Source organism: Thunnus albacares, chromosome 1, assembly GCF_914725855.1.
Source record: "Thunnus albacares chromosome 1, fThuAlb1.1, whole genome shotgun sequence".
NCBI lineage: Eukaryota > Metazoa > Chordata > Actinopteri > Scombriformes > Scombridae > Thunnus > Thunnus albacares.
The window spans coordinates 38,780,319-38,792,988 of NC_058106.1; the positions used below are offsets into that span (position 1 = coordinate 38,780,319).

General features: G+C 41.7%; 2 protein-coding genes across 9 annotated transcripts in view; both read right to left on the reverse strand.

Moving 5' to 3' along the window:
* LOC122986896 (NLR family CARD domain-containing protein 3-like) overlaps positions 1-12,670 on the reverse strand; it is a 1,497,050-nt gene that overhangs the window by 109,914 nt on the left and 1,374,466 nt on the right. The window lies entirely within an intron of this gene.
* LOC122987013 (serine/threonine-protein kinase BRSK2-like) overlaps positions 1-12,670 on the reverse strand; it is a 146,093-nt gene that overhangs the window by 14,159 nt on the left and 119,264 nt on the right. For 4 of the 8 annotated variants that reach the window (XM_044358660.1, XM_044358642.1, XM_044358651.1 and 1 more), the window contains 4 exons: positions 7,482-7,542; positions 2,482-2,689; positions 1,887-1,935; positions 71-194 (listed from right to left, as the gene is read on the reverse strand). In XM_044358660.1, coding sequence (XP_044214595.1) covers positions 71-194; positions 1,887-1,935; positions 2,482-2,689; positions 7,482-7,542 — 442 coding nt within the window. Of the gene's footprint in view, positions 1-70; positions 195-1,886; positions 1,936-2,481; positions 3,140-7,481; positions 7,543-12,670 lie in introns of all 8 variants that reach the window. The other 4 variants (XM_044358616.1, XM_044358607.1, XM_044358598.1 and 1 more) reach the window with 1 other exon arrangement.

The window sequence follows — 12,670 nt, forward strand, 5'->3', positions numbered from 1 at the left end:
TGTAAAGATTTCGCTTATAAAGTCAAACTGTGACGCCAGTGAAACAGAACAGTGTGAGAAGGAGCCTTACGGAGAGGAAGGCGTGGACGATATCGGCCTTTATGGAGCTGAGAGGTTTGTCTCTGATCACGATGAAGATCTGCTCTTCTTTCTCCAGGTTGATGAAGTTACCGAACCACGACTTCTTAGCCAGTCTGCAGGGAGGAGACAGACACGACGTGACTCAAACGGACAAGATTTTATATGATATTTATGGTGAGAAAAAGCAAATTTAATGGTTGTAGAGACGTTTCAACAAACCAGAACACAGCTAGTTATGCTAGCAATGATTGTTATTTGTGTAGCGCTCTCGCTGATATTGATGCTGTTATGAGATTTAACACATATTCTTGTTATCCTAGTAGCCCAGTATACAGTATATGTCAACCAGAGCCTGTTACTGTGAGGCAAAGTGAAATTCACTAAATACAACTCAAATATCAGGAAGGAAGACGCGTCAACGGCATCAAAGATCGATCTACATAATCCTCAGTGTGATGTAAACACTTCCCCTCCTGCGTTTGACTCTTTTATGTGAGCATCCTCATGTCGCCCTGCAGCGCTTTAACAAACAATCTAAACTAGTTAAACACCAGATGTGATTTCACAGTTTGTCTCTTTGCACAAAGAAGATGCCAGCAGAGACGGCGGCGGCGGTGACGTGTGATGCTTGTTATGTAAAGAGGAACGTTTACCATAGAAACAAGAGGGTGTATGTATGTTTCTATGCTCCCTCAATATAAAGAATCATTTCTATACCTTTGACGTATGTGGTATAAAGTCTAAACCTCATTATAACCATCTTAGGAGTCTTTCATTTTAACCCTTTAGCTCTGAATGTAACCAGGTGGATCTTAAACATACTTGTGTGGCATCACTAACTCCAACCATCTTTACACTGGAGCATCTCTGGCTTCTAAACCCTTAATGAGCAGATAATCCTTCCTGATTTTCACAGATTTTATGAGCTAATTTCCATCCAGATTCTATGTAAACTGTGGCGGCATCAAACAAAACAAAATCTTTTGAAAATGAACAGTTCAGAAAATATCTTCTGATGGTAGAAAAAGAAGACAAATGAAGAAAAATGCAGATTATGTTCTAGACTCTGCCAAAGTAATAAAAAGAAATCAATGAATAAATTAACTACATAGTTTGTGGTGAAAGAGATATTTTATAATCTGATTTTCACTGTTTGTTTTATTAGTATTAATGATTTAAAGGACCAGTCTGCAGGATTTAGTGGCATCTAGCGGTGATCTGAATACTCCTCTCCTCCACCTCCAAGCGTGTAGGAGAACCTACGGTGGCCACGAAACTGATGAAGAACTTGAAATGACCCCTCTAGAGTCAGTATTCATCCATTCTGGGCTACTGTAGAAACATGGCGGCCTCTGAAGAGGACCCGCCCCCTCTGTAGATAAAGATAAAGGGCTCATTCTAAGGTAACGAAAACATAATGATTCTTATTTTCAGGTGATTATATACTAATCAAAGTATACTTATGAATATTATATTCTATTTCTTCCAAGTCCGTTCCACTGGATGCCACTAAATTCTACACACTGCACCTTTAAACCGACTTCCATCCATTACTTTAATATAAAAAAACCCAGAAATTCCCAGAAAATAGTGATGAGCCCCGTGTGCAAATTGTTCCCCTAAAAACCCCATCACATGTACAGTTTACATTTCTAACATATGTGCTTCTGGATTATATGTGGACAAAATGAAATAAAGGAAATCATAAATCAGTTTCCATAAAAACACAGTTCTCAGTAAGGAAATCATAAAGCAGCAGCTCTCTGCTGTTTACACTGAAACAACATGTTCAGATAATTACTTACTCTGGAGAAGAGTCTGGGGTGAGACTGGACATGTCCTCCTGCGTGGGAACTGTGGACGCAAGTAGAGGTCAAAGGTCACAGAGTTAGGTCAACCTCCTGTGATCGACACTGTCGTCTTCATTAAGTACAAAAAGGGCAGATTTGTAGAGAAGCTGGTCGTACAGATACGGTTGTTTTTTTCACTACATGCTGTTTCAGATTCAATAAAAAATATAATCAGTCAGTTTAAATGAGATTATTCTCAGATTATTGGTTTGTCTGGAGTGATTTAATGCAACTATCAAAGTAGCTATGGGAGGCAAAAAAACAGAAAGAAAAAAGGGTCAATTTTCCACTTCCTGTAATGAGATAGTTATCTTGTGTGTGATGTGGCCAGAGGCGGCTGTTTGTCATGATAACGCTGCGGCAGATAAACCGGCAGCTAAACGCAGCCATTAGGAGCAAAGAGATGATCTGCGTTGGTTCCCCTGAGCTACCAGGATGCGGTTTGATGCATAAACACTCTGAACGCTGAATCGATTATCACACAGATAAGAATGAGATCATATCCATGAGGATCTGATGTGAATAAATCCTCCCCCTCCTCCCACGCTACCTTGCATTTTCCTGCGGTGGAAGCGCGGCGAGCCCAGGAAGCTGTTCTTGATGGAGTTGAGGCGGGTCCTCCAGGGCATGCCCCCGATGGAGGGGCTGGGCGGCGGCGTCGGGCTGGGCGTGCCAGCCGGGCTGTCCTTGGGCGTGTGCACCGGGGTGCCTTTGGGGGTGGGGAGAGGACTCCCTCTGGGGGAGGGGTGGGGGGTCACCTGCGTGATGGGGACAGATTTGCCGTTGTGGTCAGGGTGGAGGTGGTGGCGGCGTAGGGGCGACATAGGAGGCACGGGGGACAGAGGGATGGAGAGCTTGGGGGGGACGGTGAGAGGCGGGTGGCGTCTCACCCGGGGGCTGTTGGGGATGCAGGGAGCCAGAGGCTGGCAGGGTGTGGAAGGCTCAGATTTGGGGGTGTTGGGGGTCTGGGCTGTGTTGGGGAGCGGGTTGGACCTGGTGGTCTGCAGGGGCTTCTCAGACATTTTGGGCTTGGCGGGGAGGGTCTGCGTGCGGGGGTGCATGAGGGGGGACCCCATCTTTGGCTGGTAGGAGTTGGGCGTGCGGGGCCCCACCCCGTTAAGGCGGACCTCGGGGGAGTGGGTGGGGCTGCAGTTGGGGGACTGACACAGGTCGGGGGACTGGGGCGGGATGAAAAACCGCCGGGTGGGCTGTGATTGGTCATGCACCGTTTGACATGACAGCAGAGTCAGCCAATGAGAAAGCCAGAGGAACACCATAGCCCAATAAAGGTTCATTCCCAATAAAAAAAAACAAAAAAAACACACCAGGAAATAAAAAAAGGAGCGTGGCAGATGAGTTGAGAGGTGGAGGCAGGCAGGAAGTGGTGAGAGTGCAAGAAAGAAAGAAAACAGAACATGCGATTAGCACAGTGATTAGCCAATCAGGAGGCAGCAGTGAAGCATTCATGACGCATTAACAGTAGGGATGCACCGAGATCAAAACTGCTGACCTGAAACTGGATTTCCTGTCACTCTGAAAAACATTGACCAGTGTTGATTCAGACTGTTTGATGTTCTGCTTCCACACGTTTTATTCTCTTTGAAATATTGTCACTTGAAAAAAAAACACATTTTTCTGACATTTGACTTTTATTTGTTGTTGGTTTTTTGTCTGTTTGTTGGAGGACGTGTGTCAAAGAATTTCAGTTTTAAACACTTGTAGTATTGAGAGCAACTTTATTATCCTTTAAGTCTTCGTCAGTGTGAAGAGTGGAGAACTGAGTGTCGCTTGGTTTCTGTGTCTCTCACAATAAAATTGATCTTCATACTACAAGTGTTGTTGAGAGTTTTGACCTTCATCAGACTGCTTTCCCTCCACGTTGGAAGCAGGTGAAACCTCCACTCAGCTTCAACAAATTTCTATAAAAGTTGGTGGAAAGTTCGATCATAGGTTAAGGAAGGAGTGAATCTTTTTTTGGAGCCCATCTACAAAGTTTTCTGAACATTATTAAACATTATTTGTAAGGATGTTGTTGCATGATTTTTGTAAATATCTCTTGAACCATGGCAGATTTGGATCCAGATGCAGATACAACGTTTGGAGGATTGTGCAGCTTCGTCATAAATACATATGTCTGCATTCTAGTTTATATTCCTCCGACTGAAAATTGTGTCTGGCAAACCATTAACCTCCCTAAAATTAGGTTTCCTGTTGTCAGTGAGATCGTTTTCTCTTTGACAGACTTTGAGTCCATTTTTTATGTGATTGGATGTTTCAACTTCGTCCGCTGGTGTCAGTTTTTGTTCATAATCAAATTCTCCGTGATGATTGGTGCAGTTTATCTGTTGCTTTTAGCCGTCGAGTCTCAGTGTCTGTTTTTAAAGTTTCCACCGGGAGTCATGAAAGTCAGAAAACATTTGGTCAATTAGTGATTAAGCTTATTATTGTTGTTTATGGTCTAGCAGAGTGATTACTGTCCTCATACATCGGTGCATCCCTAAATACCAGCAAGTGAACCAGCTTGAAAGCTAACAGATTTAGCTTCACCCTCCATCTGGGAAAGTGGCCACAGAGTGTGTGCATGCATTACTGTCGTAGTGCTGATGCACGATGCTGTGGAATGAATGACCAGGTAACTGATACGACAGGTCAGAGCAGCGTGAACCCACAGCGGGAAACAAACCGAGTCCCGTCTGTTCTCATGACAGCGTTATGGAGCATGTGTGAAACTCTGATGTTATTTAAAAGAACAGGAGAGGTGTGTGTGTGTGTGTGTGTCTGTGTGGTAACAATGGAATTTCTCACCAAATAACACAATAGGCCTCATGCATGAACCACTTGTATGCAATATTTTCCTCTTGGTTCAAACTAAATGTACAGATTCTGCTTTTACACATGGATATAAAAACACTTGTATGACTTAAGAAGTAAAACATCTTCAGTGCAACACATACTGGCTGTCATATGATACCTGCGGTAGACACAAAGCCTTTATTCATGACGTGAGATGTCTTCAAACCGGGGATAATATGTGATGAAAATGCTGCTTTTATGATGAGCTGACACACACATAGAAGGCTGGAAAACACCACGGTATCCTGACGCGTGTAATCGTTGGATGACACAGCCAGTGTGTGATACAATTTGGATTTTAAACATGTTGCCAAAATCCACTAAAATGAAAAACAGCCCCTTGAAACCTCCAGTGTTTCTACTCGATTGTAATTTCCTTTATTTATAGGCTTATAGCAGAGTCATATAGTGTTTTTAGGGAATGTAACTAGTACTATACAGGTTTTAGGAGACTTTCTTTTGGAAGGACTGACCATTTATAGTAAATGGTTGTACAGTTAGATTTGTTGGGAAGGGTTGTTTGCTGTGTGAAGGAACACACACAGTCGATAAATCTTAGTTGAAAATCAACAATATGAAATACCGCATGAGGAGGAGGAGGAGGTCGGGGGTGATGGAAGGAGCTGCGGCAGCAAAACTGTGTTGGCAAGAGCACAAATCAGCTGAGCGTATTGTGACATTGTCCGGTTAAAATATCCGCAGTGAACACCCGCATGAACGTGATTGGATGTTAGCAGCCACAAGCTGTTGGATGAGAAGCGTACAGCTGAAACGAGTGTAGTTTCAGCTTCGTTAAAAGTTAACTTTGTGATGTTTTATGACCATGAACGGATAGAGGAGACGGTTTGTGTTCCAGGGATATAAGAACCATGTTGATGGGACGTTCTGAGCCTTAGTGATGTCAAAACATGTATCGATAGTGTCAAACAAACAAAATACAGATACGTCTTCTTGTTCTGGATCAGCCGGCAAGACATGAACACATTCACAGTACAAGTTGTGATGTCACAGGTGACATTTTTTTTATGAATGAAGCTTTCAGAACGTGCAGCTTTAACTTTAAGAGTTTGTCTTTGGACGCTCGTTCGAACAAACCTCACAGAACAAAGTCAGGAGGTTTCAGGAAGAAAACAAAACAGTTATTTCATGAAGCTCGATGATTTTTGTTAATTGCTTTTTAAACACTTCATACTGAATCAGGAGCTAAAGACTAAAATCTGCCTCCTCTTCAGTTTGCATCCAGATAAGGAGAATATAATGTGCCTTGAAGAACAGAACAATGAGATTCATTATGAAATAAAGTTTCTGCGTGCCTGTGCAAGATTGCAAATGTTTAATGATACATAACCGGTGTCCTTGCTGAGGGTTAGCTTTTAAAAAATGCATGGCTTTACTGAAAAATAATTTTAAAAAAAGCCACACATGGAAGCTGCAGTCAACCTCTCTGCTCTGCCTCTGCAGCAGCAGGTTTTCAGGCATTTTTTTTCTCTCTGAGAGCGATGGATCGATTCTTCAGCTAATCTGCGGCTGCATGAGAATCTGTTGTGTGTGTGTGTGTGTGTGTGTGGAGGCATTAATCACCGGATCTCATCTGGAGTTTGGCCTCCCGATGGATCTGGTCCCACTTCATCTAAAGCTGTGTGAGGTATACAGTATAGCCCGACTTAAAAGCCGTTCACGGCGAGGTCGAATCACAACCTTGATGAGAAGAGGAGGTTCATTTTCTGGTTCTCTGAGCATTTACATTTTCATATTTTATAATCATATAACGTTGGTTTGGAAGGGCTTTAAGTCACATGACATAAGTCATGAAAGTGTAATCAGTGAGCCTTTACAACAGATATAATTAACTTTATGATCAATGTCAAAATAAAAGCAGAAGCGAAGCTGTTAAACCTTCAATAACTGATCTGTGTCTGTTTGCCGTTTGGTGCTGAGCAGGTAGTGTTCAGCGGCTTTTTACAGCTTTTTCTCTGGAAACGACGCTATGAGACGCTGAGAGTGAACCAGAACAGATAAACAATGAGCTAAAACTCACTATAAAGCCAATACAGTCATTTGAAAGTTGGTAAAACTGATATTCAATGATAACAAAGTTCCCACCTGCCAGAAATGTGGATTAATCCGCTGCTGAAAATAGTCCCCAAGTTGTTTGCTTGGGGACTATTTCCTCTTCTTTGACAGTAACCAGCTGTTTGAGGAAATTACTGGGCCTTTCTTAAAAATTAAACTATATATTTGTGAGTTTTACTTCATTTCAGGGAGAACCAAATAGGTTTGGAGCTGAGAGGGAAGGAAGTCAGAATTGTTGGTTTTGGTCTTTTCATGGCATTTGTTAATAAGAAAAGTATAAAACAACAAAAGCTTAATCCTTCAAGTAATTTATATTTTGGTGCATCTATATCCTCTCTAATATTTCCTACTTTTAATTCCTTTATTTCCCAAACAGCTTATCAACAGAACTATAATAAACCCCCCAGATAACATAACTCCTCCATGAACTCTCAGCGTCCGGCTCTACTGTACGTCACACAGGTTTGTGATGAAGTGTGCAGTGGTGTGTATGAGCCGCTGATGAGAGGCTGGAGGTGAATGGATTATCTTGTGTGTGTGAGCGTGAGCAACATACCAGCAGAGCCAGTGGGTGAGGTTGCATTGTGGGAAACCAATGAGTGCGTGGGAGGGACGGACACTTACCCTGGGACTGCTGAGAGGACTGGTGGACAGACCGGAGGACGCTCCGCTGATCGACCGCGATCTACAACACACACAAAGTACAATCAATATCCAGAAAAGTGCAGTGGATGAAACAACAACTTCTCTACACAACAACAAACATACACACACACACAACACGTTACTGTACAAAAGCCTGAAAGCTCTTTGTGTAGTTGTTTTTTTTGGAAAAACCATTTCAACTTTAGTCTGGCGGAGATTTGATCTCAGGCGGATAAAAAGTGGAGGAAAGTGACTCAAACGAGGACGGATCACCAGCAGAAAACTCATTTCTATAGCTGCTGTGGCCCCGCGGATTTCACAAACTCTTTTATTACTTTGTTGTTGTGCAGAACATCCCTGATCTGTTCCTCTCACTTTCACTCCTGGAGTATAAACTGTATGTCCTTTTCACCTGCGTCTGTGTTCAAAAAGCTGCTGAATCTTCCTGATGTGACATATATGTGATATTTTTACTGCAGTAGAGTAACCATTACTTTCAAGATCGATTGTTTTGTCTATAAAAAGACAGAAAATAGTGAAAAATGTCAACTACAAACCCCACAGCTCAAGGTGACGTCTTTAAATGTCTTGTTTTGTTGGAACATATTAAGTTTATTCTCATATATGGTGAAGAAAAGCTTCAAATACTCACATATGAGAAGCTGGAAATGTACTAAAATTATAATTCTTACTGTGTATACTGTGTTTTTGTTTATATTTGTTGTTTAATGTTCATGTTTATTGCTTTTTCTGTTGACATCTGGACCACATTGAATTCCTCGTACTTGCTACTTGGTGCATGAATCTGATTCTGAATTGATTATCCAAATAGTTGCCAGTTCATTTTCTTGCAATCAACTAATTAATGGACCAATCTTTGCAGCTGTAATTTTGACCTCCTTAATATTGGCCTCACATCACAACTGAAGTCTGGAAGCTCAGAATAAATCAAACCCAGTCAGACGTACTGAGGTCAGAAACTCCACAGGGTGCCTTTAAATCCCCGTTTCTGCCAGATGTTAAGAAATCTTCTGGTCCAGAAGGTTAGTCTGGTTAGTTTCTAAATGTTAACTCCCGCTGAATGACCTCAAACATCACTGCGGTAATGAAGGCACAGACATGTTGGTTTGTCCAACAAGTTCTTGTTGAAAACGCCAGTCGTCCCATTAATTTGAATGGGGGGTAGTGCCGCACCAGACTGCGGCTGGGAAGTTGAGCCAGAGTCAACTTTTGGAGAAACGCAACCCGAAGTCACTGCGGCTGAAGGCTGCGGTGGCCAATCACAGCGGGAGATCAGACTGACAAGAGTTGTAAACTCTGCCATGAGGGAGGACAAAGACGTTACTAGGACGAGGGGAGGACGTTTCTCTTCGATTGATAACGTTAGTAAAGTTAGACTTTGCTGTCGGCTTCCTGAGTCATTTTAAAAAAGAAGAGAGAAAAAGAGAGAGAGAGAGAGAGAGCAGCTGTGGTCGAGCGAGCTAGAGAGTGAATGAAGAGAGGGAGCGCTGGTAGCGAGGAAGCCGGTGAATCAGATCAATAAAACATTATTTACTGATTGTTTCACAGCGGTTACGTTGCAGAGCACAAATAAACACGCCCACACCCCCCCCCCCCCAGCACACCTCTGCTCAACCCTGCGGTTGAACGCCGCACCGCCTGATTTGGTGTGAATGCAGCCTAACAGATGCACTAATTAGATAAACTAACATTTAGCAGGTTTCATCTGAAGTGCAGATGAAGCTTCAGAGGACTGGCTGTATAAAGTTCATCCAATATTCTTGTGCATTTGTTTTTTTATTAAACTATTGATCTTGTGTTCATTTTTTTAAATATAATGTATTTATTGTGAATCATTTTAAGAAGGCACATCCAGTCATCTGACCGGCATCGACAGTTTGTTTTCTCAGATTTAGTTTTCTCCTCATGTTGTTACATGTTGTCTATTATCTCTTGGTTGTGTAACTGACCACCGAAGCTTTGAAGCTGTTTGTAGAGGATGTTCGCTTGTGAGTAACTTCCTGCTTCTAAGTGAGTGTGTTAAGAAAATCTGCTCACTTTGACACAAGGAGTGAGTCCTGTTAACATTCACTCAAACACTCAAACATGAGAAACATCATCGGTTTGAGTCGATATCTATAAATACTTCAAACACATCACATCACTCACACACACACACACACATACACACACACACACACACACACACACTGAGTCATACATCCGCTGCAAAATTCATTAGCATTGTTTCTCTTTTCTTCTCTTCATGAGCTTTTCCATTTTTCATTTACGTGTCATTAACTTTTCATATCTCCCTCCTTCTCTTTCTCTCTTTTGCCCCAACGTCATCTCTTTGTGTATCACCCTTCACACACACACACACACACACACACACACACACACACACACACACTGCACTTTTACCAGAAACCATACAGGCCCGCTGATGTCTTAGAAGACTTTGGAATTTAATTGCCCATAGACAATTTGGCTTTGTTGGAGGTGAAAAATGAAAACAATAAATCATAATTAAAGATGCTTGAAGACACACACACACACACACACACACACACACACACACACACACACACACACAGAAGATGACATCACTGCTGTTACCAGTTAGAGCTTTCTTTGTGGTTTTGTTCTCTCTAATATTATTTCCATTATTACTATTATTGCTTATTTTCTTCTTTTTTTCCTGGTCTTTCTCCCAGTAACTTCCCATAACATAGTTATGAAGACATAATTTGTTCGATTAATTTGTTACAACTAACAAAAATGATGAGGGATACGCTACATAAGCCGTGTTACAGTTTAATCAGCCTGCAGTTATTGTTTATCATATTTGAATTTGATTTTAATCTTTCTTTTCTTACATGCACGAGGCTGATTCTCCTGCTGGTGACAAAATAAATTACTAACTAACTAAAGCAGCTTCATGAAATTTACATGACTTCATTCACTCGTCACTCAAATGTCAGTTATGTTTTGTGTATAATTTGTTCTAAATTGCTTTACAATACTTTAAAACTTGGGTGAGAAGTAGTTTCTTTAATCTGGTTTGAAACTTGAATAAAAGTTGAGCACATGACAAAGAAACATTTTTCCTCCTTTAGACTCGATGTTGATATGGATTAAATTCATCATGCAGGTTTTGTAATTTGCAATTTGTAATTTTGTTTTTTTTTTTATTGTTGTGTTGATGACTTCCTCACAGGAAGCTACAAACAATAAAGTTACGTGAATCTATAATAAACACTATCTTATGAGTAAAACTGAAGCTAATTTAGTCAAATGTTAAACTGAATGAATTTATAATATTAATATTTTGGGAAATGCATTTATTTGCTTTTTTTGCAGCGAGTTAGATGAGAAGATTGATATCAACCTCATGTCTCTAAGTTAAAGTACGATCAGGGAAGCAACTAGCTTATCTTAGCTTAGCTTAGCTTAGCATAAAGACTGGAAGCAGGGGGAAACAGCTAGCCTGGCTCTGTGGAAAGTTCAAAAATACATGTCTAAAGTTCAACCATTCATATATTGTTTCTTGCTTTTTTTAGTCCATAAAACAAACAGTTTTACAGGAGTTATGAGCTGGAACAATTTCCTGACTCCATGGAGTCTTCGCTCCGTTGCCTAGCAACCTCACAGTGATGAAACGATGCTGAGAAACTAGGACAGAGCCAAGTTAGCGGTTTCCCCCCCCCTGCTTCCAGTGTTTCCAGGCTAAGCTAATCGCCTCCAGGCTCCAGCTTCATAAGGAACAGACAGATATGAGAGCGGTATCGATTTTTTTTTCCTCATCTCATAAAGTTAAGACTTTAATAGAAGCGCAACGGATGAATAAAGACGTCTATGTGAAGTCTGACTATTAGAGAGATCTGAGCTATAATCAAAGTCTATCTTTGTGAAACCGGCCCCGGTTGTTTCTGTTATTTCCCTCCAGTCTCTCTCCTCTCTTTCATCTCTGTACGTTCATAAAGTAGACCGCGGGATGAAAGTGAAAGTTTTAACTGAAACTATTTCAACTCACAAGTCTATACATCACTTTTTTGCCGCCTCGGCCGCAATCGCATCTCATCACGTCTTTCCATTGACCTTCAATATTAACATGTTGCGTGAGAATAATTCCCAAAATGTCAAACTATTCCTTTAAAATGTAAAATTTTAGAAATCTAAGAGTGAATTCTGAACTACTGCTAAACATTTTTAATCACCGTCAATAACTAACAAGCTGGCCGGAGTCTAATTACATTTAATCTGTTGATCATCCTGTGAGTCATACAGACTGTTATCAGCTGTGTTAACTGATATCCAGGAAGTGCTGAATGTCTGCCAGCACGGTGCTCGATTAACGACGGCGGAGCAGCAGACTCTCCACACCGTCAGGCACTTCAGAGAGGAGCTTCTATTAACATGCAACTCATTAACCGTGACACCCATCCAGTCCACAATCAGGACGGCTGGTGTGCCGGCTACTCTTTGAATCCTGAAAATTAATTAATGGCTGTTGATGTGTGTGTGAGAGAGAGAGAGAGAGCGACGGCAACGCAACAAGCTTCAGTTTATGGATCTGCGCAATTAGATGATGAGCGAGATAAAAGGACTATTCAGTGGGAGTGTGAAAGCCTTATTTCCATCTCCTGTATGTGCTCCATCTGCATTCCTGGCAATTAATTTATGCTAATCTCCACAAAGGCTTCCGATCCAATGACAAACCGTGTCCCCCCCCCCCCCCCCCCCCCCCCCCCCCCGACGTAAGGTCAGCCACACAACGAGGCAGGAGATGCCACAGATGATGAAAATGACACACACACACACACACACACACACAGAGGCGATGAAGAGTGAAGGTAGGTGGAAGGAAGCAGGAGAAAAGTTGACCTAAAAATTCTCTTCGCCCCGGGGGGGGGATGAGGGAGTAACGTCAAAGAGGAAGTGGGTGCAAAAGGGAAAAGTGTTCTATTTTTCTGATTTCACAGAGAAGAGAATATTCAGCTCTTTCTCTCACAGCAAAAACACACTGATACAGTCATGACTTTGTTGTCAGTGATACTGCCTACATTACCTTTAGTATTTAGATCTAATCTGATGCTGATACTTGACACACCAGCAGGTTTTTCTTGCTCAGAAGTGACACAGATCAGTATTAAAAAGGACTAAAC